This window comes from Chlamydotis macqueenii, chromosome 2 (assembly GCF_036417535.1).
Source record: "Chlamydotis macqueenii isolate bChlMac1 chromosome 2, bChlMac1.mat, whole genome shotgun sequence".
Taxonomy (NCBI): Eukaryota; Metazoa; Chordata; class Aves; order Otidiformes; family Otididae; genus Chlamydotis; species Chlamydotis macqueenii.
In genome coordinates, this window is record NC_141557.1 from 99885747 (window position 1) to 99912665 (window position 26919).

The 26919-nt window shown below is 41.5% G+C and overlaps 2 protein-coding genes across 2 annotated transcripts; one reads left to right on the forward strand and one right to left on the reverse strand.

Moving 5' to 3' along the window:
- Window positions 1–5633: 5633 nt before the first annotated feature.
- Window positions 5634–11974, reverse strand: ACOT13 (acyl-CoA thioesterase 13). Its single transcript, XM_086740535.1, has 3 exons — window positions 11849–11974; window positions 8581–8765; window positions 5634–6360 (listed from the first exon to the last, which is right to left on the reverse strand). Exons 1-3 carry the CDS (start codon window positions 11927–11929, stop codon window positions 6204–6206), a joined length of 423 nt encoding a protein of 140 aa, XP_086596661.1. The 5' UTR covers window positions 11930–11974; the 3' UTR covers window positions 5634–6203.
- A 50-nt stretch (window positions 11975–12024) lies between these two features.
- On the forward strand, window positions 12025–18637 carry TDP2 (tyrosyl-DNA phosphodiesterase 2). The gene is made up of 7 exons (XM_086740534.1): window positions 12025–12273; window positions 12365–12468; window positions 14405–14572; window positions 15921–16012; window positions 16469–16587; window positions 16962–17132; window positions 17991–18637. The coding sequence occupies exons 1-7, from the start codon at window positions 12025–12027 to the stop codon at window positions 18270–18272; spliced, it is 1185 nt and encodes a 394-aa protein (XP_086596660.1). The 3' UTR covers window positions 18273–18637.
- Window positions 18638–26919: the final 8282 nt, after the last annotated feature.

Below are 26919 nucleotides of genomic sequence, written 5' to 3' on the forward strand. Positions count from 1 at the left end.
ACGAATTGAAATGCGCTTAGTATCTCCCCTGAATATGGGAGTTGCACCAGGCTGTTGGCTTGAGGATTTGTCATGTGAGCTTAGCAAGTGCGAATGGGGCAGGGATAAATGTGGAGGCAGCAAAATGAAGTAGAGGCTCATTAAATCTTGTGCATCTACATGGAGTGTCTGGTGAAGGGAAGCTTGTGTCAGGTACTTCATAGGTGACGAGGAGAAGCTTTTTAAATGTCAGCCGGTGCGCGGCTGTGTAGTTTCCCTTTGGTTTTCAAGTTTCTTCAGCTGCACAAGTGTTATCAAAAAATCTGGTAGGATGGGCAGAACTGCTTGTGCAAGCATTACCCAAATGTAATAGGCCTGTAGCTAGTTTGCAGGTGATGCCCTTTGTCACATCTGCTTCAAACAAAGCATAAATTGCTTCTCAAAAGCTATTTTATTACACAAAAAATGTTACATTAAGTGATTCATCCAGTACTAGAAACATATTGACATTATTAAGTGTTTCTTAGAAAAAATAGTTGCTCAAACTGGAACTAATCTGAGTGTTGAAAGCTTTAGATCAAGCTAGTGATCTCTTGCTACAAGTTGATTTTTTGCATAGCAAAATGTTAAGCCTATTAGAAATAAAGAAAGATGGTAATTTTGCCACTTTCAATTTGCTAGACGTTTTAAAAAATCAAATCTGAAAGATCTACTGGATCTGTACTTACAAAACAAGCAGAGGATCGGTTCGCTACAGGTAGGTGGTCTCGTCCTTGTGAGTGACCTCATCTTTTTGTTGTCACATTAAGGCATAATGTATTAGCTCTAAAATAACTTTAAAACCTGATACAAATGCCATAAAGTCCTGCTCCTTGTACGTGCTCTGCAGGCTTCCTTCCCTGCCTGTTTCTGTTTTGCGGCTGGGCAAACACTGCACTTTCTTGCTCTCGTCATGTGCTGAGTCATTAGATTACTTGCAGTTAATGAACGCCATCTCATGTTAAATCTGGATCTCTGGGGGTTGAACAGTGAGAAAATGGTCACTTAAGGGTTTTTTTTTGCTCCTTAAATTGAGATAATCCTGTAACAGTCCATTAGAATAAATTTAAGATTACATTAAGGTTCCTGCCACTAGCATAATAGTTGTTGAGAATTACTAGGCTACATTTACATCCACTAAGCAGAAGACAGTCTGTGAGTTTACTTAATTGCTATTTTCTTTTATTAGCCTGGAAAAGCTGCTCCCATTTTTACTTTTTGCATTTATTGCAGCAGCAAATTCAGAAGCTGTATAGGCCTACAAATTCTGGAACAGCTTTTTGGAATGAAATAATGAGATAAAAGGCTTTGATAGTGTTTTACAAAAGGGGGGGAAAAAAAGTTTAGCATGCATGTTTGAGGGATGGTGCTAGCCTGATTGGTGTTTATTCTAGAAATCTTTTTGTGGAACCAATCAGCTTTTTTATTTTAGTAGCTTATTACATGCAAACCATTATTTCACAAACCATAAGACCAATGTTACTACTTGTCCCTTAGTATCATTAGCACTGAATAATATTCCTGACTCTCTGCTGTCAGGAATACTAAAGAGGAAACAGCAGTTCCATCTACAGTAGTGTGTGCTGCTTGCTGATGTGTGTGCCGCAGCTGGCAGTTCCCAAGGCTGGCTGTACCGTGCCGATGCTGCGGAGGGGTGCCTCAGCTCTACAGGTTAACTGAAGCAAGCTAAGTGATACGCAAGCGTAATTTCTCTTTTGCATGGCTGACTGAAAAATGCTTTTTAGGGCTGAAAACATCTGTGACCTAGTTCTGCTTGGAAAGGAGTTACATATGGAAAGGTCCCTTAATTTGAGCACAATTACTGTATGCTAGAGCACTCCCTCTACAAGCTGCTTCTCTGGGCTCTTGAAAACTATTCAAGCAGCTGGTGCTTTTAAGCAAAATAAATCAAAGATCCAGAGTCTTACTACAGTGGCACAGCCCCAGGTACTGTTTTTGTGAACAAAAGTAGTTTGGTGGTTTGTTTTTTTTTTTTGTGTTTTTTTTTATTTTGGTTTTGTTTTTCTGGATGGTAGCCAATGTGTCTTGTTTGAGTAGAGCTTGCAGGTAATTGGCTCTGGTTTAGGTGAGAACTGTAGATGCTGCAGTGTCCCACAACCACAGCAGCTTGGCACCAGGCGATCTGGTAACTGCAGTCATCCAGTGAATGCGTTTCAAAATCACACAGGTAATAACTGTCATTGTGTTGTTGCTGGACTCTTAAGCAGCAAAAGAGGAATCAAAGTGCTTTTTTCTTCATTCCCATGGACAACAAGGTAAGGGAGAGGTTCTGGGGTTTCTTTCTACTAGCTAAATGGTTTCTGCAGATGGAGAACTCTAAAATGGTTAGCGATAAAACGCAGTGGGAAATTCTTCCATATGCCCTGGGAGCGGCTTGGAGCCAGTCAGTGAAGCTGAACAGAACTGAACTGCTGTTCAGAACAGTTACTTAGCAGCCTGATTCTCCCCACCCCCTGCCCCCCTACTTTCCCTTTAGGTGGTAATGCTTGCCAATTTGAGAATTCTAAACCAAGTAGATCATCGTTAAATTGGCAGAGTAACCTAGGTGAAGCAGCTCAGCCACGAGACCCCTGTGACAGGTGCCTCAACCTCAAGGGACAAACAAGGATTCCTGGGAGTTTAATGCCCGTTTCAACACTGACATCCTTCCTTACTCTCTCCCTGGTTTGTCACTGACAAGTTGCTTCTTCCTGAGAGCTGGAATGCCTAATGACTAAATCCCTCCTCACAGCACCTTCGTCTGTGATCAGTATTTGCCCTGATCAGTATTTGGACTGTTGGCTTTAAACACCGGTGGGAATGATTCTGTTCCGATTCTTTGTTTTCTCAAGGGACCTGTAACGCACAGTTCCACTGTGGTGCGAATGCCTGGGTGTCAGTCTGAATGCATTTGTGCACTACGAGTGATGTGAAACCAGCGTGACACGCTTGGCTGACCTTGGCTGACCAATATATCACATGAAGTGGGAAGCTGCAGTGACTTTCACTGATCGGGACAAACTGTTCCACAACGTGTCGCGTACCACTACGTGAAAAGTGTGGCCCTCTGTAAGGACAGATCTCTAGATATCAAGGAATATGGTATAGGTGTTTGGTATGTTTAAAAAAAATAAAAGGATTAGAAAAAAAAGGGGGCACAATATGGGAGGCACAGTCTCATTTGCAGCTGTAAGATACGGAGCTTACAGATGTCTGTCAGCTATTAGATATGTAATCTAGTATACTGATAGGACTCACAAGATGATCTCATTGAGTCACTTTGCTTGCTTGCTTGTAAGGGAATTATGCCTAAATTTGCAGTGATGGAACCAGGTCAGCCTCAGAGGAGATCTGTTTGTTTGTTCTGATGCCAGGTGGAACCATGCACCATTTGTCCTTATTACAGCAGGTTTTTTTCCATTACTTCCTTTGAGATTCAGCTGGTTAGATACAGATTTTTCAACATGTAGGTTAGGGTGAAATCGATAAAGAACACTTCCAAATATTAACTCTGATTTTTGAGAGTTTACTCCCAAAGCTAAGCAAGCTCAGTGGTGACAATTCCTTCGAAGATCATCTCCAAGCCTAAGTTGTGAAATAGGTTATGAGGTTAACATGCTGCTGCTGCTGGTGGAGGGATAATAGACAAAGTTGTCTTAAAATAATGAGCTTAATCAACTGCTGCTAAAATAACTGGCCTGCATATTAATAATGTCCCTCTTTCTTATTAATTAGGCACCACTAGAATACTGTGTGGAATAGTTTGTTATAAGGGAGAAGAGAATTCACTTGTTACTTCAGGAAGGAGTTGTTTTTTATGCTTCCCTCTCAGCCTGCACCAGTCCTTGCCAGGCTCGAATGGGAACAGGATAGTGTTTTTGCCACGTTGAAGTTTGCTGCTTTTAATTTGCCTGGACACTTTTCAATTGTAATTACGTAGATATGATGAATGCTAAGTGATAGAATGAGACCACTTAACTATGGTAGGTTCCTGATGCAGCCAGCTTTGGTTGAGGCAAGTCATGTTAAGTTCCAGTGGGACAGTTACACAAGGACAGAGCTGCCCCAGCACACACTGCTGAGAGCGTTCTCTATCTCTTCACACTTCTTGAATCCAGTACCTCCTTCATTCTCACCCTCTGACTTTTATTTCTGATAATAGGCAAAATGACTGTTGTGTTCCAGTGATGGAGATGGGTTTATAGTAGTTGGGAGCAGTTTAAATCCTCATTTGTGTTTCCTTCACCTCTTGCACTCTACTACATAGGTAACCTAAGGAAGAAAAACAGTGAACTTACTTACAAATGAGAAAAAGGATGACTGGAGATGCCAGAACATGTTAATAGGAAGATGACCAGAACAGCAATTGCTAAACCCACTGGGCGTGTCTACACGCTATGACAGAATCCTCTCTGTCTGCTCATCCTAGAAATTGTAGAGGAGCTGGAGACGCTTAAGACTCATAACTGATCTGCAGGCAGAGGAAGCTGTAAAGTGAGAAACACCTTGATCCAATGAAGCATATAATTCTGGTGAACAAAGTAAAAAAAAAAAAAAAAACACCAAACCTTGCACCTGTAGTTAAGTGTCTTCTCAGAACTGCTTCAGCAAAGCTTTCTATAAATGGGATTCGGGATGATTCTGAGCTGGAGTGCAAGTAGAGGGGAAAGATTACAAATGTACTGCTGAAGAGAGGTTGCTACTATTAGAAGTTCAACTAGCCGCAGGCATGTGGGCCATGTACACTTTGGAGACAGCCTTAGATAAAAAGCTTTTGTTGGTTTTGGTATATACATTCTCAACTGTTCTAAACTTGCAGCAGAAATACATGCTGATAGCCTCAGCCCCCTGTAGGTATTTTTTTTAGAGAACTTCCATGGAAGGGTAAGTTATATCATTTGTTTGAAAGTAATTTTGAAAGGTTTCTGACATATTAGTAAACTTGTTCATATTGAAAATCAGTCTGCAGGAACAAGTTACTTAACTCATTGGAATACACAAAAAAGCCTTGACCTTTAATCAGAAGATTCAAGTAACTAAAGAAAATAATGAGTCACCTTCCATGACAAAAAGAATTATGCATGCGCTTTACTAGAGCTGATTAACTTTTTCAAATCTTCCACTAGAGAAGAAAAACTAAGGTCATGGTTTATGTAAACTTGCACTGCATACGTAGCATAGCTGTTACTATTACAGTGTGACAGCCTTGCTGAGGATTGTTTGTCTTCAGTTTGAAGAAAGCAGTTAAACCTGTCCACAACGGTGCATGAGGAGACAAGTCTTCAGCTGATGAATAGCAGCTTAACTCTACCATATTCAACACAACTCAGACAGTCTCCAGCCTTCGCCTGATGAAAGGCTCATCAAATTTATTTTGATATATCTCTAACTCTTCAGCTAATGATTTTTAAACAAATACAGCCAGAACTTCAGGTAGGCAGAGGTGAAAAGCCCTGATAAGGTAACTGCATTTTCACATTCAGGAATCGCAGGGAGACGATGATGAAATCTTGGATGAATTTGTGTACAAGGGTTCCACCGCACCCTCACCCAACCACTCCATGCTGGCACTCAGTGCAACGAGACTACAAAACTAGTAAATAATCTGTAAAAAGGTAGTTTCAGAAAGCTTTATTGAATACTTCAGAATTTGTTACAGTATCAGTAAATTACATTCTGTATTAGCCTGCTTTATACTTTCAAACCAGTTTCACTCTGTTATAGGAGCTCTGTACTACCACCTTACAGAATAAGTAGTTTAATTTGCAAGCATATATCGTGTTGTGCGAATGTGACTGTGACAGGCCTGAAGACCGGGTTGCTTTGTCACACAACGACACCACAGGCAAAGGAAACAGAGATCTCTTAAAACACTGTCATGCTGTTAAACCATATGGCTGGTCCCGCAGCTCTCTCCTTCTGCTGTCTTGACCAAGAAAAAAAAAAAATGCATCCCCATGCTATCACACTCTCTTGTTTGTTCCAAAATAGGCACTAATTTTAGGCTTACAGCAATTTTGATAGTAATTAAGAAATGTGTGTGTTTGTTATGGGAGTGAGACTAATGCACTTTATATAGACTGTCACAACTTTGTGCGGATGACATCTTACTGCATAAGTGAGAAAATCATACAATATGGGATTCTTAAACCCAACATTATTATTTTTAAAATTTCTTTCCTATATTAATTTCCTAGATACTTTGTATGTCTACCTTGTGCAATTAACTTTCCTGTTGCCTTATTTGTTAAATCCACGCTGGCAAATGCAAGATTTCTTCCTTGCTTCAAAATCTGAGCTGTAATCAGTATCTCTTCTCCAATCTTAGCAGCAGAAGTATATCTTCAATGAAGAACAAAATGAACAGGTAAGAAGCTGTACAGAGCAAAAATCCAATAATATTCCTGCATTTTAGATTATCATGAAGGGGATTAGCAAAAGTGAGTAATAAAGACACATCTCTCTCTAACTGCCTGTGTGCAAATCCCCACCTCTTAAAGTCACTGAGTTTCTCTAAGTACTGCAGTGGTAATTCAGTATAGGAGTTCTCCGGGAAAATGGAGGACAGAAAGAAACTAATTGGCTTGGTTCTGAGGATAAGTCCATTTTGGAAGAGAAACAATTAGGTATCAAAGGCCTCAGTTAAAAGTTCAGCTCCAAGTCCTATTCCAGCCACTGCTGGCTCCCCACAGCCTTTCTAAACCAGTCTGGCTGGTTCAGCTGCAAAATGTCTCTGTTACAAAGGCTCTGGAAGGTCATTTCTGTATGGAACCTAATCATAGGTTAACTGTTTCCCATACCCTGGTCAGAGAAAAGTCATGGAAATCTGGGAGGCCATCAAACTTCCCAAGTTCAACGCTGTTTCCATTCATTAGATAACTCTTAGATTTTATTTACGTTGAGTTGGGAGGGTGTGCTTTTAAAACACACTCTTCAGGGAATAGGAAGAAACTTCCCCACAAAACGCCTGGAAAGAATTAGGAGGAACATGATACAGCCATGATCTCAGATAAGGGAACAATACTCAAATGTTAGAGTTAGAGGAGACTGTATAATTCCTGGATATAAATCTTACTGAGATAAATTTCATCTACCAGTCCATTTTTATAGATGACATCATGTTGAAAGTATGTCAGTCACGCCTAATGCTGATGTAGCACAAGCCCCATTAGTTGACAGGGGGCAGGGTTTCAGTCTTATTTTGTTCTCAGAGGCTGCTGCTGATCCTCTTGTGATTTAAAAAAAAAAAAAAAGTTTCTCTGTTTCCCTCTGTTCTTTCCATTACTGAAATAGCTTTCTCATGACAAGCCTTAAAAAAGCTCCTTCCCAAAAAGGAAAAAGTTGTATTATAGCAAATTTGATATCCAATGTGACTTATTCTATGAAAGCAGTAGTCTGTGTTAAACAAAGCTATTAATACTGCTTCACATACATTTCCTAAAGGTTATGCTACTCAGTCATTTTGGATGTCATTTTGGATCACCTCCAGAGACAGCACTTTCTTAAGATTTTAGCTCTTATGTAATGGAGTAGGTATACGTGATAGTGTAAATAATTCAGGTGTTGGCCTCTTGTTATATTACTGTAGGGAAAAAAACACAATCATAGGATAATTTCAGGTTTTCATTTCCAGTAATTTCCTGGTCACCACAGTGGCAGTATAAAGCTTAAAGAGATGCTCCAGTCCCACTCGCCCAGTGGAGAAATCAGACTGTGCTGGGGGGGAAAGGAGGGAACCTGGTAAAGATACAGATCACTGCTCACACACTTTTAAAGCTTGCTTTTTTTTTTTTTTTTAAGACAGTCTTGATGAGGGGTTACTTTTCCAAGATTTTTAATGCTCTGTTAGTTATTCCAAGTAGGATTATTTTAGTTCCAAACAGTCATAATCTCTTTATTAAAAGTAATGAAGCAAAGCTGACAAGCTATAATAGCTTAAAAATAGCATATAAAAGAAGGTTTCAGGACAACTTTTTTCTCTTTTTTTAAAAGGTACCGTGCCTTAAATTTGCATTATAGGAAGAACTCTTCTCAGTATAAAACTACCTTTAAATGACTTCCCTCCAATAAGAAATTCTGATTAAATCTCTAATTCACCCTCTATGAGAGCATACAACAGAGCTAAACAGTTTCCTGTTTTCATGTTTTTCCTGTTTAACATTTTATGGACTAATACTAAAAAAGAGTTTACGGAAAGCTGCTTAACCTAGATTTTGGTGTTTGAGGACACACTCTAACATATCTTCACAAGAGCCAATTTCACAAGCCTAAGATTTACCACATTATCAACATCCCTTTACATTCTATGAATGAATGGGTACTGTCTCTTAAATGCATATAACAAATAAAAGCTTAGAAAAGTCCAACTCAAATTTTGTAACTAAATGGCAATATCTCCAAATATAATCCCTCTTTAATTTATCAAAACAAGACTTCTGAAACCAAAGAAAACATCTTTTTTAGGAGGATACTACAGCATAGAAATTACACACAATGGAATCAACGCCGTGTTACGGGAAGAAAAGTTAGTATGTTCTGGTAACCACGGTGGATGATACCTACGTGATGTTCATGTCCACACTGACCCCGGGCACTGCTCTTTCTGTGTACAGCAATGCTGCTGTTGACACCACATCCACAAGTGTAGCTGTCAGACCTCCATGTAATGTGCCACCTCTGTTTGTATGCTCCTCCTCTACTTTCATTTCACAAACAATTTTCCCAGGAGTTGCAGAAAGAAGTTTCATCTGTATAACCAAAAAAGCAATAAAAAGCTTACTGACAACAGTACCAACAGCCAATACCACCCTGAATCAAACGGAAAGTAAATCTTATTTAATTCTGGACTCATGACACAAATTAAAAGATGGGAAAATATAGTAATTCAACTGTTACAGTATGTAGCTCCACAAATTTTGAGCAGAAGATTGTTGCCTTAGAAAAAAAATGTGCATTTCTAGTGCAAATAAATATTTAAACTGACAGCTTGACAAAACTTCAATACTTGCTATACTCTCAGGAATTGCTTAGGAGACAATATTCTACTTCAGTCTTCATTTCGCTTTAATCTGTGACTGAAAAGTCAGATTAGAGGGAACACGAAACTACTCTACCTACCTGTGTGTACTATAGTTGTGGAGGCATATTTGTTAGCTCATAAAATGAAACTGAGACTGGCAGTAATTCATTAACCATTATACTACCACAACCTCAGTAAAAAAATCAGTATTTTCAAAGGAGCACTGCAAATGCTAATCAGATTTGAATTCCTGAACTGAAATTCACGCTCCCGGGTATCCAACGCTGTATCACAGCATCATGAGTTGCCTATACACTTTTCTTCCAGCTCATAGGTGTTAAATAGAAAATTACAGTGCATCTACGGTACCCTGTCACCAATAAAGAAAATGGATTTTTGAGACCAAGTATTTTTAAATATTTTTTTCAAGTTTCTTCAGTTAGTAGCACTATATTCAAAATCTGAAAGCAGATGCAAAAGTGGGGTAAGTTCAGCATATATATTTAGACCTACAACTAAGACTTTGAAGTACCTTTAGACTGTCACAAGTGAAATGTGGGCATACTATTTATCATAATTCCTACTAATTTTCTAATTGTTTTACAAAGTTTTTTTTTAACTTACATGTTCCCATACCGTATCAGCTGAGTTGACTTAAATCTTTTTACTCTTAAAAGGAATTAAGACTGAAATGTCTCCAGTTTCACTATTGCTTATTTATAATGCAGTGTAAGAGCTCCGTTTCAGCCAATATCCCTTTCTGACATGCCAAATGTATCAAAATTTTGCAGAGAAATTATACCAAAATAAATGATGATGTAGTACACAGTCCATCCATGAATGGAGAAAGCTGGAATTAAGCAGAGGGGAAATCACTGAGGCAGTGTCCTAATATAAAAATAGCACCTTGATCCATGAAAACCCCAAGTCCCAAACCAGGCATGCTGCGCAGCAGCGACTGGAGGCCTAAGTTTCTGACAGAATTTCTAATGAGGACTTTCCTGATGCCTGACACTAGGAGCAGATGGCTTCCACTGCCGTCAGGGAGTGCTCCAATCCATCAGCAAGGCAAGGAAAGCATCTGGTTTCGTTTGTCATTGCTCTGATCTGGCACTAGCTGCCTGCTCTTCTTGACGAAAATAGTTCAGTATTTGAATGCTTCCAAGGACTTACGCAGCCAGAGCTGCTGGTTAGTATTTCTCACAGCCCTTCTGTGCCTGTCCTCCCACGCGTCTGTCCCAGTGAGTGGCATGCTGCTTCGGCTTCCTGCCACTACTGCGATGCATTACTTCTTTGGAAAAAGGGCTTTAAAACTCGCAGTTGTTAAGCCCTCGTAGATACCATACTGGAATTAAACCAGAAACTACGTCTGATGCTGTAGCTGAAAAGTTTCAGACTAAAATCTGCCTTCTCCAGAACAGGAAAAATCTTGAGTCATATTTAGTTATGGTAAGAAAGGCTTCAGGTATCTCCCAGAACAACAGCAAATACTTTAAATTAAAACAAAACTGTACTTTTACTGTTACTATGATATGTTTATAGTATCATAACTATAGAAGGAGACAGCAGAAAAAATCAAAAAGTATTCCACAGCACGATAAGGAGCCTGTCTCCCAAGGCTCATGTGCAGCCAGGAACCCTTAGGAGCTGAAATACTGCATTTATTCTCCACTTAATAGGGCTTCAAGGTAAAGGAGAGTAAAGTTATCACAGTGAAGAGCCGACTAAAAAGTAATTGGACTCTGTAAATAAATGAGCTTCTTAAACTCTAAGCTTCATACTTCTCATATACAAGACCAAAATGTCTTGGGGAAACAGAATAGTCAGAGTTGCTTTGCATATAGCTACTTTCTAGTAAATGGATGATGGAGCTGTCAATGAAAGCACGGCTTTTGACACCAGGTTTGCTCCTCGTCAATGCAAAACATGTAAATTTTGACATGGTTGGCTTTCTTAGATATATTTATTGCATCTCTCCATGTCATCGTTACACAAGGAGAAATCAAATGCAGGATTCTCACTTTGCAAAATTTAGTGAGCACACCGAAACTGCTTCACAGGAGCTCAAGGACACATCAGCTACACTACTACATATCACAGAACATCAGATGACACAGTAAAATAATTTCAACTTTTTTTGGACCATAACATAGCATTGCATTAGAGCCATACCAGTCAAATACATTTCTTTATACTAGGCCTTGTTAGAAACTTACAGAGTCCTGAAGTGCTTGTGTTTTCCATCTGACCTCAAGTGTGAGACGTTATAATAAGCTATTTTTTTTTTATTTTTAAACAGAGAAGAGCAATAATTTCTTTCATAATTTTACAGTACAGGAAGTTTGCTTAGTCACAGGTTCTACGAGGGGAGGAATACTAGTTACTAAATAACTCATGGAAAGGTATTCAGCACAATTCTCGTCTTCAGAAAGGTACTGGAAGGGCCGCTCTGATATTTAAATACAAAGTGTTATTTAATAATAACTGTGTTTTCTACCGCGCATTACCATCACGGCCACAGGCCCTTGCTGCGAGATCCGGAACCCAGGGGACACAACGGCAAGGGCAGGCCTGGCACCACCGGCCTCCCGCAGTGCCCGCAGCCAGGCTGCCCCGGCAGTGGTCCCGCTAACCCACCACAGCCCTCGGCCCTTCCTCCAGCTCCAGCGGCCCGGCCCGGCCCGGCCCGGCCCGGCGGCACCCTCTGCCACTCCGCTGCCCGGCAGAGCCCGAGAACGAACCACTGCTTCTCCCGCCGGAGGCCGCCGTTTAACGGCCGGCGGCAAGCCCTCCCCTGCGCGCCGCCCCTACCTTGTGGAGCACCCGGTCGAAGCCCTGCGACTCCACCATGTACTTGATGGCCTGCTTCAGGCTTTCCACCGTGAACCCCATGCTGCCCCGACAACGGCTCCCTGCCCTCCCGCGCCCCGGAACGGCAATCCCAGCGGGCGGGACTTCACCCCGGCTTCCGCCCGCCCAGGTGAGCCATGGAGGAGGCGGTAAGGCGGCGGGGGGAGGGCGAGGCGGAGGGTATCACGCAGGCAGGGGAGCCGCCGCCGCCGCCGCCGGAGAAGAAAGAAGAAGAAAAAGAAGAAGAAGAAAAAGAAGAAGAAGAGGACGAGGCGTTGCACGTCGCCAAGCGGCGGAGGGTGTTGTGTTTCGAGTTCGCCGCCATCACCAGCAGCGACGTGGGGGTGGCGCGCAGCTTCTTGGCCGACAGCGACTGGCACATGCAGGTACCGGCGGCGGGGGCGGCGGCGAGGGGGGCGCGGGGCTGCCCCGGCGGCAGCTGCAGCCCCTTCCCTGCTGTCTGCCTCTGTGTTTCAGAGGGCGCTGAACGCCTACTTCGAGCCGCCGCTGGAGGAGAAGGAGAAGGAGGAGGAGGAGACGGCAGGTGGGGTGTCGCCAGCCTGCGAGGGGCCTGGGAGCTGGTAGGTCACCCCCGGGGCGGGGGGGGTGACAGGAGGAGGCGGATGGAGGCGAGGGGAGCGGTGCCTCTGGCCGCCCTCCCTGGGCGCAGGCCGGTTTTCCCCGCTCTGGGGGGTGCGGGGGAGCCCCACGGCCGGGGAGAGCCATCTCCCATCTGCCGGGCGGTAGCCTCCCCCCGGGGAGCAGAGCTCCTCTCCCCGCCTGACTCCGCAGCTCTGCTGGGGTGTGATGAGGAAGGTGGTTTCCCTTCCTCCCGTTGATGTTTCCTCACTACTTCTCGTTGTTTCCCAAGGCTGCCCCCTTCGAGGGGAATAGCCAGCTCCTCCTGAGGGGCTGTCAGGCATGCGGGCTGCACTTTCCCTCTGTGAAGGCTTCAGCCACTTTCCTCTGTAGGTTGTCAGCCTTTCGGAGAAGGGACGAGGTCATTTTCTTGCCATGGTCTTGTCTTGTGCAGATTTTACGGTACACACGCACACATTTGTATATATGTAAACTGTGCATATGTGTAATATACTAGATGTGCTCATATTTATATTTCTGTAAATAAAATTGACACATACATGCGCACCTTATAAAACGTACCTGTGGAAGTTAGGATCTAAGAACTGTGCCTCTGATGATCTCACAGCATATCTGTAGGGCATACCAAGGGTATTGAGCTGCGTGTGGAATTGAACCTTTACAGATCCCTGCCGTTCACAGTCCTGAGGGAAGCATTTTTTCCTATAGATCTATTTATTACAGACTTGCATGTTATGTAGAAAAGCCCTTATGATCTTTATAGTTATGAATAAGCTGTATTTGATAACAGCATACCTGTTTTTTGCCTGATACATACATATGAAAAAATGCAAGACTACTGAACATTAGTAGTGGTCTCTAGGGAGTCCATGAGGAGTCAGAAAATATCTGTATCAAATTGGCAGCATCTTTTTCTTTTGCAGCCTCTGTCTGTCTTTGCACGGTGGGTTCTGTCTTGAGCTGTTGTATTCAGGATGCGAGGGAGGACTTTTTGGAGACCTTTGAGTCAGGGGAGGATCACTGCAAACCACACAGGCTTTCCTATTTCATCTCATAGTCCTTCAGATTACAGTATAAATATAAAAAGCCTTGATGCTTTGTAAGCACTGCTCACAACAGCTAACACATCTCTGTGATAACAACCCTGTGTTAATCACAAGTCCAAAACACAGCACCATATGACCTGCTATGAAGAAAACTATCTCTATCCCAGCCAAAACCAGTACAACCATTTGTTAGCAGGTGGAGTCTGGTTCTCTTTAGCAACACAGTCCCCAAGCAGTTACTAGACTGGACACTCAAACTTCGACAGTGTTCTTCAGCTTTTATCGACAGGGTAGACAAGGCCTGTGTTTTTGAGGTGGGATTTGGGGTAAGTATTCCCAAAGAAAAGGACTATCAATTTGTCACAGAGTGAGTTTGCAGATATACCTCCACAGGGAGTTTGGCAATTGGAAGAATCTCAGCTGTACTGCAAAGATGGACACATAAAAGCAAATCCTGACTGCAGTTCTTTGTTTCTAATATGCTGGGAAATGTTTGAAAAACTAATACACACAGCCTGCCTCTAGCATGGGGAAAGAGTTGAGTTACTCCAGTGCTTTGGATTACATTGGTTGCTGTCTGATTAACTTAAATCAGAATAGTAAATATTATCTTGTGTCTATAAGGAGGAGGAAAAACCACTCGCTTCAACTTTGTACTAAGGCTCTGTGTGACTGAGGTTTGTATGTTTTAGTTACTGTGCTTTTAAATTATGTTGACATCAATACATGTTAACTTATTTGTTGGGGAAGTTTTAGATGGCCACCTGTAAGTTGTGATGGGTTTAAAACATTTTCCTTTAGAAGATTAGGGAGGTAATTGCAGGAAGAATATTATTATGCATGTTGACAAACAAGTGAACTCTGTCTTTAGTATTGACCTCACAGCAGATGCCACTACCAGTAATGCCGGTGTCAATAGTGCAGACTCGAGGCAACAAGAAGATGACAGCACCTTCTCGCTGATAACCTGGAATATTGATGGGCTGGATCTGGGAAATCTAAAAGAACGAACTAGAGGAATCTGTTCTTACCTGGCATTGTAAGTATAGCATTGTCTTTGTATTTTCATGTACCCAGCTTTAAAGGAGAAAGCAAGCTGCTTCTTTCAGATATTTACAAATCTTCATGCCCAGATTATCTTAACATTAAATGCGACAATACAATAACTTTATAAATCTTAAATAGATGAATAAAAGTTTATATACTGGTTGGAAGAAGTGTGAACCTATCCAGCATCCCAAAGGTTTAAATATTCTGCGATGGCTACTTTAAAAAAAACCCTTTTTTTATAATGAACAATATTGTTCAAGTTGCAATTGTATATCGAGAGCATACTTCATGCTTCCATCCTGTACATGAGAGAAGAGTAAAACTGCAAGAAACTTGTCTCATTCCAGTAGTATGAATAACTTCATGCTAGAGCAAACTGTTTGAAACAACAAAAAAATTTGTTTTAGTGGGATGTGAAAAGTGTCTCTCTCGCCATTGCTGTTACTTGTCTATCAAAAAAGAAAATGTGCAAGGTAGGATAAAAACAACACAATCTGATTACCTTTTCTAGTTCCACCAGTGGAAGCTTTGCGTGAGTGTATTTATGAGCAATTTTAAAATTACATAAATTGATTTATCTTAATACAGTAACTCATCAGTGTAAATTAAATTATTTAAACAAGTGATAATTTAAGTTCTTCTTAAAACAGCACAAACTCCTTAACTAAATCATTTTTCAGTTGATTTTGTTAATCTGGAGTGACTATTTTTCTTCTGTAAATAAGGCTTTAGTTTTATCCTTCACCTGCTTAGAGCAGGACTATTTGGCAGTGTAGCAAAAATAGGAACAGCTGTAAAGTCATGTCTACGTCAGCGTTTTCAGGACTGCTGCCCCACATGAACTGTTACTGATTGCACAGCTCTAAGACGTAAAAGAGCTTGGTATCAGTGAGACTGGAGAAAATGAACGGCAGGTTACCCGAGGGGATCTATTGTAAGGGAATGAGGCAGTTGTAAGGTAGCTGGAATCTTCTGGAGAACTTAGATGTTGCAGAACATGTTCCAAAGCTGCTTTGCAGCTGCTTAAGTTGAATTCCTCATGTATGTAGTATATGAAACCTGTACAAATCTTTAAGATCAAGGTACAAAGAAGTCAAGCTTTTTATTACCATGTCCATAGCAATCATTGTGTCTTCCCTTTTAACAGTGGTGATGAGTCTACATACTAATAAATATGATGGAGAGAGTTTTTTCTTTTTTAAAAAAATAGATCCTTACAATATCTAGGAAGATGAGGACAAGTTGTACCTGAAATCCCTGACCCTGTTCCATTTGGCCTTAGAGTGTAACTACTACCTTTCAGCAGTTAATTTAAAATCTTTTCTTGCCAATTTCAGATACAGTCCAGATGTTGTGTTTTTACAAGAGGTCATCCCGCCACATCTCTTGCTTCTACAGATGAGAGCAAGCAATTACACTATTATTCCAGGTAAGAAATAACCTTCAGTATCTAAAGAGAGAAACTGGAAAAAGTAAGTTTGGTTTTATTCTGTCTCTCTTGCCAAAAATCTCTGACCATTTGTAGGAATGAAAAGGAAGAACAAAACACTTAAATTTCTTTCTGTGGTTTGATATCACAATGTAGTTTGATGCAAATTATGCTTGCTTGCCTGGTGGTTTCCTTTGTATTTTTTCTGCGTTTTGAAAGACTGATAGCAAGGGTAGCCAAAAAGTGCCATAGATAAGTAATTTCTTAAATATATGCATTTAAAAATTCTGAAAAATTCACACCGCTTTTGTGAAACTTTAATTAAATGACTTTGTACGTCTTACAAATTAACATGGTTCTCCCAGGCCATGGTAAAAAGATCTCTTTCAGAACCTTAGCTTCTTTATGGTATGGCAGAAGATATCCTCGACCATTTCTTTCCCTGTTCCTCTTTAGGTAACATAGATGGCTATTTCACTGCCATAATGTTGAAGAAATCAAGAGTGAGGCTACTGAAACATGAGATAATACCTTTTCCAACAACCTCCATGATGAGGAACCTTTTGGTTGCGCATGTGAGTGAGTCAGTATCAACTAAGCAGCTGTGTTTCTCTTTTAAACAAAAAATCCCAGAAAGGCCGGACTGGCTTTACCCTATGATGGTCTCAAACAGCAGAAAAACTTACCCAAACATGCAAACCCAGTTGCATTTGACACTAACAAAACTTAAATCTTTGATGTAAGTTACTGGCCGTACTTGACTTTCAAGTCTCATAACATCTGAAAAGAAAACTAAAAGCCTGTTATCCTCCCGTAAGCCACTTTTCTTCAATGTAAAACTAGTATTAACCAGAGCTCTGTCATTCAGTAATTTACTTTGTGATTAGATTTTTGTCTTTGAACTTCTTATCATGGTGTGGATAGTAATGTTCCTCTGTTTCACACACAGGTGAGCATATCTGGTAACGAACTTTGCCTTATGACCTCTCATCTGGAGAGCACTAAAAATCACTGTAAGGAGCGTATCAAACAACTGCAAATAGTGTTTAACAAAATGCAGAAGGAGTCTGAGTCCACCACTGTTATATTTGGAGGGGACACAAACCTCAGAGACAGTGAGGTAAATAGAATAATAAGCAACCTCATTATTTTGAGAAGGTATTCTGACAAAATTGTCTCAGGCTTTTCTGTTGTCTTTATAAGAAGTGACCTGCTTAGGCAGAACAGAGGTCTGCAACATTTATTCTTAAAGACTGTAAGTGAGACTAAGTAGAAGCTGTGTCATTGCTATGCTGAGGCATTGTTGTAGCTGAGGTGATGTATATGAAGAGCTCCTCTCCCCAATAACAAAATGCTTTATTGACCATGTTTATATCTGAGAAGATGCAGGGATCGTTGAAGATGTTTCGACTTTAAAAACATCATCTCATTTTGAGAACCTAATCTTTACTTCCTCAACTCTCCCATTCTCAGAACATTAATGTTTCTAAAGTCAAAGAAAGAAGAGGGTGCTCTGGAGAAACAGATCTTGGAAATTTAAAATTAATCCCCCATCACGGAGACATTAAAATTTATAAGTAATTTTTGGCTGCTGATATTAAAAGTTAAATTTGTGTGTAATTACTAAAAGGTCAGTGTTTCATCTTTCCCTATAGTGAAATTCCATTGCAGTGAACTGGAATGACATTGTTTCAGAGAACACAGTGTTGACCCCCATACCTCAGAATTTCAGAGCTGAACATCTATTTTTGTAACGTGTTTTGGATTTATAAAGTACTACAGAAATTGGTCATGCTTTAGTCACAATTAGTGAGAAATACCACAAGTTAGAAACATCTCCAGTATCTTTGTTTTTAACAACTCATATTTTGCAGAAAAAAAAAAGCAATATTGTGACAACTCTGTTCTGGTTTTGAACATTTAAAAAAAAAAAAATTGATATTTTGTGGATTTTTTCCCCCCTCCCTTCTATCTTCAGGTTACTAAACTGGGTGAGTTACCTAACAACATTATGGATATGTGGGAGTTTTTGGGTAAACCTCAACACTGCCGCTACACCTGGGACACCCACTCCAATACCAACCTGAATGCACAGTACAAGTGCAAGATGAGGTTTGACCGCATTTACTTTCGGCCTGCAGCAGACGGGGAACATATTATTCCGCGAAGTATGGACTTAATCGGATTGGAAAAACTAGACTGTGGCAGATTCCCTAGTGATCACTGGGGTCTTCTGTGTAATTTTGATGTGGTATTATAAAAAAGAAAAAAAACTTGCATTGTTATTTTTTAGGTGATTTGTTCTTGCTTTTACTTACTTTTACCCTCTTGGTTTAAGTAGGGTGTATTTAAATTTTCAACCCTAACACATTCTCTGCTTTTGACTTCTGCTGGAATGACTTAATTTTAAGCCAGGGTTTCCTTTTCCTCATTGTATCGTTTGTTCTTGAATCACATTTTAAAATATTTATTTTTAACAATGCACGCAAATAGAAAAGCAAATTCTTGTTTTAAAATGGGAGCAAAAACCTGTAAATACAATTCATAAACATACTCAGTGGTTGAAAAGATTCTTTTATTTTAGCATGTATATAATCTCATAATAAATGCTGCTTTTTTAAATTTTAAGAATACTTTTATCGTGCCTGCTTTGGTTTTTTTTGTAACCATTTCCGTCATCCTTTACAACCCTGTCTTTTGTAGGGTGTTTTGTATTAGCTTCTGAAGTTTATGTTGTGCGTACATACGCCTTCCGGCAAGACAATAAAGGAGCTGAGGAAAGAATAACTACATTCTCACAGGATAAGGGTTTCTTAAGTAAGAATTAAACTCATATTGAACAGATTTAAGAACATGCCTTCTGTTTGACAAGAAAAGGTATAGGCAGATGCACAAAAGTTGTTCACTTGGGATGGTGTGTACCTTACTTTGTGTTTGTTAACCTGAATATGAGTTGCAGATTAAAACACGTGAGCTTCTAGAATCAATGCTCTTAAGCAGCAGGGCAAAGCCTGAGCAGCTTCAGGTCTCACTGACTTTGTAAAAGATCAACCAGGCTTTCTTACTCAAGGAACTGTGTAATCAATCTCATAGAAGCTGTCATTTATTATAGATGTGCAAAGTACTAAGGTGATTTAAAACGGGAAGTCTAACTTCTGATCTAAAGTTCAGTGCACAGGCATGGAGAGGAAGCACAGAATAACCCATGTCAGTGATGCAAAGTGAACACAGACACTGACAGCCTAAATTCCTTTACTTGTTGTTGTTTGTCTTTGGTCTTAAGCCCAAAGCTTACAAACAACTTGTGCTTTGCTGGACTTCTGTGGTGGGTTAGCCCCAGCTGGTAGCCAGGCTCCCACCCAGCGGCTCACTCAGTCTCCCCTTCCCCAGCAAGATGAGAGGAGGAAATGTGAAAAACAGAACAAGAAAGCTCATGGGGTGAGATAGGCAGGGAGATCACTTACCAGTTACCATCATCGGCAAAATAGATTTGATTTGGGGAAATTTATAGCAAATTATATATATTTAATTACTGATTTGGATATTAGAAAGCAACAAGATGAACTTTAAAACATGGAGGAACACCTCTCCTCTCCTTTCCCTGGCTCAATGTCATGCCAGGCTCCTTTCCTCCCCCTTATTGCTGCAGGTCACACTTTGTCCCTTCAGCAAGGTGAGGAGCTGCAAGGGAGAGGTTACGGTTGGCACGCAGCTGTGCCTCTTGGCCCTGCCATGCCTCTCCCGCTACTCTGCTCTGAGGCGAGTCCTCCATGACTGAGGCAGTATGTGCACCTCCTCTGGCCTTGGTGTTCCCTCTGCTGTTTCTCACTCTTTTCCTCCTCTGCCTGCTCGGCGTTTTCTGTCCAGTCTTATTAACGCTTTCTCTGAGGTGCTGCCATCTTAGCGGAGGGGCTCAGCTGTGCCCTGCCCATTGGAGCCTGCTGGAACCGGCTGTGTCTGGCACAGGGCAGCCCTGACCTCACAGAAGCCACACTGCAGCCCCCACTGCCAGCACCTGGGCACTTGCACCCAGTGCAACTTAAGGCAAAAAAAAAAAAAAGCAGCTTCTGACACAGGCAAACAGCAGGGTCCGCTGGAGCCCTACTGCCCAGCAAGGCACACTGACAGGCTTGGGATATTGAGGTAACATTGGAACCTCTCTAGGAAGTATGTTGCAGTGTTTGATCACCCTCTCGATAAAGAAAACTCTAAACCTCTCCAGAATAGGATCCTGAATAGCTCGGATCCTTAACCAGCTCCTTCTTGTCCCAGGAACAGGGAGGCCTGAGGTAGGTGTGGATTTCCGTTGATTCAACAGGAGGCCGTGGTGACCTTACTAAACAAGCAAATAAACCTCAGGATGTTAATTCATCTCCACATCAATCAGCTGCAGAAATCTCTAGTTCTACTTTCACTTCTTTAAACATCAAAGACCAAATTCCTTTTACTAAAGGTGAAAGAGGCCAGTCTGTTTGGGAAAGGTGTCCAAATACTCATGCCTTGATTAATCTCAACTTATCCCATTATTTTATAATTACTCAGCTTCAAAAACAAGGAAGGAGAAGTCACTGATGCTTTTTTTTGAACTCGTGTTGGGCCCATGATCTCTCCTTTCTCTTCTTAAATAAATACTTCTATAAAGAAGTGAAAAATATCTACAATTGCCAGAATTTTTCTTCCCAGTTTAAAATGAGTCTGCTGCACCATCTGACTTGTTCCATGTTCTCTTCTTCCCTACCAAAAGCCTTTGAAGAAATGCCACAGGATTTGTTTTCACCACTGTGCTGGTTTTGTGTAGCATGGGGGGCTGTGGTGGCAGCTTCTGTGGGAAGCTGCTAGAAGTTTCCCCTTTGTCTGATGGACCTGGCCGAGTCTAGGGCGGACGCACCACTGGCCAGGGCCAAGCCAATTTGCAACAGTGATAATGCCTCTGCAATAATGTATTTAAGAAGGGGAAACATAAAAAGAAAAAAGGAAGAAGTGAAGAAGCTGAGCAGGATCAGAGTGGGGGGAGGTGCGAGCATTGTGGACCTTGAGGCCCTCACCCTCTGGCCTCCCGCCAGGCGACCGTCTGGGCCCAACTTGGCCTGGCCCAATTGAGAGAAGTGAAGAGAGGAGATGTGAAGAGAACCTGAGAGGTGTCTGCCAGAGCCTGATAGTGAAGAATTTCTTGTGAGAGGAACGGCTGCAGACGCCACGGTCAGTGAAGAAGGAGGGGGAGGAGTTAAGTTACTCCTGGCAGAGATTCCCCTGCAGCCCATGGAGGCCCATGGAGGAGCAGAAATTCCCCTGCAGCCCATGGAGGCCCATGGAGGCCCATGGAGGAGCAGAGATCCACCTGCAGCCCGTGGAGGAGGACCCCATGCTGTGGCAGGCGGATGGCTGAAGGAGGCTGTGGCCCATGGAGGGCCTGCGCTGGGGCAGCTGTTCCTGAGGGACTGCACCCCGTGGAAAAGGACCCCACACTGGAGCAGTTCATGAAGGACTGTAGCCGATGGGAGGGACCCCACACTGGATGAACATAGACAGGGGGATAACATAAACAGGGAATAACATAGATGGGGGAATCACATGCACCCTCAGCAAGTTTGCAGATGACACCAAGCTGAGTGGTGTGGTTGACATGCCTGAGGGATGGGATGCCATTGAGAGGGACCTGAACAAGCTCGAGAAGTGGCCTCATGCAAACCTCATGAGGTTCAGTAAGATCAAGTGCAAGGTGCTTCATCTGGGTTGTTGCTGGACCTTGGCTGGGGGATGAAGGGATTGAGTGCAGCCTTGCTGAGAAAGATTTCGGGGTACTGACAGCCAGAATGAGCTGTCAATGTGTGCTCACAGCCCAGAAGACCAATCATATCCTGGGCTACATGAAAAGAAGCATGGCCAGCAGGTTGAGGGAGGCGATTCTGCCCCTCTGTTCTGCTCTGGTGAGACCCCACCTGGAGTACTGCATACAGCTCTGGAGACCCCAGCATAAGAAAGGAGTGAGTTCTGAGGAGGCCACGAAGATGATCAGAGAGCTGGAGCATCTCTCCTGTGAGGACAGGCTGAGAGAGTTGGGGCTGTTCAGCCTGGAGAAGAGGAGGCTCCAGGGAGACCTTACAGCAGCCTTTCACTACTTAAAGGGGGCTTATAGGAAAAATGGGGACAAACTTTTTAGCAGAGCCTGTAGCAATAGGACAAAGGGTAATGGTTTTAAGCTAAAAGAGGGTAGACATAGACTAGATATAAGGAAGAAATTTTTCACTATGAGTGTGTTGAAGCAATGGAATGGTTTGCCCAGAGAGGCAGTAGATGCCCCATCCCTGGAAACATTCAAGGTCAGGCTGGATGGAGCTCTGAGCAGCCTGATCTGGTTGGAGATGTCCCTGCTCCTTGCAGGGGGGTTGGACTAGATGACCTTTAAAGATTCCTTCCAACCCAAACCATTCTATGATGATGATGATTCTATGATGAACGGGAGGAGTTCTTCCCCCAACGAGGAAGGAGCAGCAGAAAATGTGTGATGAACTGATCATAAACCCTGTTCCCAATTCCCCCTATGCTGCTTGGGGGAGGAAGGAGGTAGAGATAATTTGAAATCAAGTTTAAGCCCAGGAAGAATGGAGGGGTGAGGGGAAGTTAGTTTTACTCTCTCTCATTATCCTGCTTTGGTTTTATTAATAATAAATTGAAACAGTTTTTCTCAAGTCCAGTCTGTTTTGCCCATAATGGTAACTTGAATGATTTCTCACTGTCCTTATCTCAAATTTCGAGTTTTTTTTGTTATATTATCTGTCCCCCATTCTCTCAGAGGGTGGGGAGAGTGAGTGAAAAACTATGTAGCTTGGTCCCGAGTGGGGCTAAACTATGACAACCACTTCCTCCTCCTCCAGCCAAAGGATTTGTGGGGAAGGTCAAGGCAGAGGATAACGGTTTAACTTCTCTATAAATGTTGGAGAAGGAGAAAGCAGAATAAATGCATGATTCATCAGAATCATTTGTAGCATTTACTATGGATCCCTCCCCTGATCGACAGTCTCTGTTAACTTCTGAAATAGGCAGTGAGTGGCAACATAACATTTTTATTAGAAACAAGCAAAGATATAACGCTTTGGAAGGGCCAATTCATTTTTCTAATTATAAAAGAGGAAGACTACATTCAATGCAATTAATGGTTAGTCATTCTTTCAGAACAAGGAAATTATGCATACAGCATTTACCACTCTTCTTGAACTACTGAAAAAGTGGTAATACTTAAATAAATTTAAGAAGACATAAATGCTAAATATTTTACTGACTATTGGATGTAAAGCAATACATTTTTAATTAAATATCCTTTAAACCACTTAATAAGTATCCAAATTGCTGACAATCAAGAGCAATCAGAGCCCTTAAATTAATTTGCCTCTTAATTTAATCAGTGATGTAACAAGTATAATATCTGCTGAATACAGTAACTAAACCTTAAAGGGATAGAAACATGAAGTTAAACCAAGCAAAAGATTTCTTGGGCTACAACTTGTAGTTTGATTTGTTTTCCTGATTCAGTAACATAATATTATGGCATCTAAATATCCCAAAGGACTTATACAAACACGTGAATGTGAAAAAATGCAATAATTCTCTCTTATTAATAATCAACAGCAACAATGGACCTTGTGGAAATCATGTGCTATTGGAGGCATTATTTTATTAATACTTCGATTCAGTTATGAAGAGAAGACAATTATTCTGAGGATCCAATCAGTCCTAAGTATTTCTACATCAAAAGAGCTTGAACTTACTGAAAGAGAAGAGATATACATCAAACAAAATAAAGAAATGTTAAGCATCTAGAAACGTAAATAACAAATAGATGGATTAAAAAAATGGGGAAAAAAAATTGTAGCAGGCAAAACCAGAGTAGCAGCAGAAAACTACATTATCATGATTAAAAGTATATACATAAAGAATATGTGTGGTCTTGACTGTAGGGAGTAATCTGAAACCATAACTAATACAAATTTGTTTTACAAAGAGGAAGCGCATGGAAGATTAAAGCTGCAAACATCACACAGTCAGTTTGATACAAGAACAGACAAGACATGTACAAAACTACTAGATCAAAATACAAATATGATAACTGGTATGACGGCAACGCCTGCAGAGCCTATTGTTGTGGTTGCTGTACAGAATAAAAGATGAGAACAATTACACAGAATCAGATGAGCTGTGTTTTGATAAGCAAATGCATGATTTTCATTTGTATCAGCTCAGCAGGGTTGAAAAACTCCACAAAGGTTGTGTTCTCACTTCTGCATCTTAGTGTGGTTTTAACTGGTGGCAGGCAACCAGATATAAAATGCTGCTGAAGACACAGTACACGCAGGTGCTGTCTTGAAATACCCAGCTCAGGTAAACCCCATGCAGGGGCTAGACAGTGACTTCATTTAACTTAATTAGGGTAAATTTCTCAGGTTTTTGTTCGCTAAGATGATACTCATTAATGAAGATTCATAAACAGCATCTTTTATTTCTTGGAGACAAGGCTTGCTGTGTAACATCAGCTCGGAGAAGAGAGACTCCCAGCGACTGAGAAGCCATCAGTGTGACGCTGCCATTTCAGTAACGGCTGAGAAAATAGGAGGCTTAAGCTGGAGATGCAGTAGGCAGAAATGTTGCTAAATTACAATCGAAGGTAATACTCTATCTGCAACAACTCACAGTAAAATCACTAGTGTTATCTTTATTTATGTATTTAGGCACATTTGATAGGAAATTGACCTACTAACGTAAGGGGATAGGGTAGATCTACAGTTTTGACCAAGGAAAAGTGTCAGAGTAGTTGTCTGCCTTGATGAAGGATTACATACTTCAGTGAAAAAAAGGAAGGATTACACCATGTCGTTCTAACCTTTTGCACCATTAGATCTGCTGTTAGATACTGTTACTGGTGAGGCAGATAAGCTAATGAAAACCTACTCAGAAATCATTTGTTGAGGCAGAAGCTTTACCTGGACGTGGTAGTAGACACTGTGTGCAAGCACAACTGACAATGCTGGACAAATACAGCCAAGAAAGGGAGCTCACCTCATTGTGGCTTTCAAAAATTTTCCCAGTTACTGAAGAATGAGAAAAAAATATCTATCTCAGATGCCCTGGAGGTGAATACAACTGTCTTTTTCAGTGTTGACAGGCACTTCCTTGAAGTGAAACAGAACAGGATTTTTTTTACCCATTTAAGATGGGAAATGAGGAAAAAGGGTATTTTAGGAAAAGAATAACACAATCTAACAAAAGTGAGTATTGCTAACCAAACCAGTGCATCTCCCAGACCTCTGTGCTTTGGAATAGATGTCATGTGAAAAACCTGAAAGCAGCTGGTTTATCTGTGAGCAAGCTATGTGAGAGGGAGAGGGAGAGCAGGGTGCAGCCTGCACCAGCCCCCTGCAACGGGAGGAACGTCCCTGCATGCTGCAGTAATGTCATGCCTTCAATCAGGGCTTCTTTGTCACCAGCACCCAATGGGTGGCAGAAGAGTCATTTGTGGTGATGGAGGGGTGCTTCTCAGAGGTGTCCAGACTACCTCTGGACCTCTGGCAGTGAGTTAGCCTGTCCTGGCTGATGACGGCTTCCCTGGGCTTCTGTCTGTCCAACTGAATGCATGTACTGCAGAAAGGAGCTGGAGGTAACTAGATCAATGTTTACCTTGCAGGCTATGTTTTGAAGCTTTAGTGGTCTTTAGATAGCATTACAGCACACTCAGCCTATTATTTTATCAGTGTTAAGCCTATTATCTCATCAATGTTACGAAAGACAAGAATTGGCTCAGCAAGAAAATACCATCTTAGGCTCAGCCATCTGTGATAATCCTGCTTTCTTTGTCGGCTCCTCCATTTCATTGTGTTTCTGAATTTTGCAGGCAGTGAGTAGGCAATAGGAGCTGCTGTGAGGTTTCTCAAGCGGGAGCTTTTTGCCCTGACGCCTTTGTGTTTGGAGGGGGCTAGCTGCATCCTGTTTGTGCAATGGAGAAGGGAAGTCTGCGTGCAAGAAAGTCAAGGGCATTGGGCCAGCTACTGCTGTGCAAAAAAAGCAAACAGGGACTGTTACTGCTCTCATCCTTTCCTCTCTGCTTTCTCTAATGTGGTGGGAGGTACCTCCTGCCAGCAGGAGAAGGCAGCTTATCTCCCTAAGCCTGTGCTGCACTAAGGAGTCTTCTGCGTACTTGCACAGATGGTTCAAAAAGTGCTAGTATTGAGTATGCGAGTGAATATTCTTTTCTTTTTAGTTCTTTCTTGCAGAAGAACTAAAACAAATGTGCAGCTATATCTAGTGCTTTTACAGTCAGCAGAATTAGGAACTCACAACCATGCAAAGCATTGGAGCACAATGGTCCTCCCCCACTGTGTCTGTAAATCAATCCTCTACCAGGAAGGCTGCAAGGCATGAGAAATGGGGCTACTTTACAAAGGAAAGATAGCCAGGCTTCCTCTGTCTGCACAAGCTTCCTCTTCAAAACCAAGCAGTTGTGGTCAATGTCAGGAAAAAACCTAACGTTCTCATTGATCCTTTTGTGTTGTTATTAGAATAATTGTTATTTTCTACATCAAATAAGCAGACTTCAGCCTTCGTAAGGCTGGCCTAAACATGGAAATCACAGAAACTGAGGAATCAAAATTGGCATAACAACATAGCATGAAAAATATTTTTAAAAATGCAATCAGATAATTCCTTTAGACTCTTTCATATATGCCCACAAGCAATCCAGCATTACAGTTCAGAAATGTTGAATTTCTTGCTTTACAGAGCAAGCACATGACTTACTGGCTCTTCATACCAAGAGAGATTTGAGTGCCTTCAGAAAAGGTCATGCAGCCTATTGTTAAAAAAATTGGTAAGGTGGGAATCAGAAGGAACGTAAGAAGAGACCGTAAAACCAGTTGTAT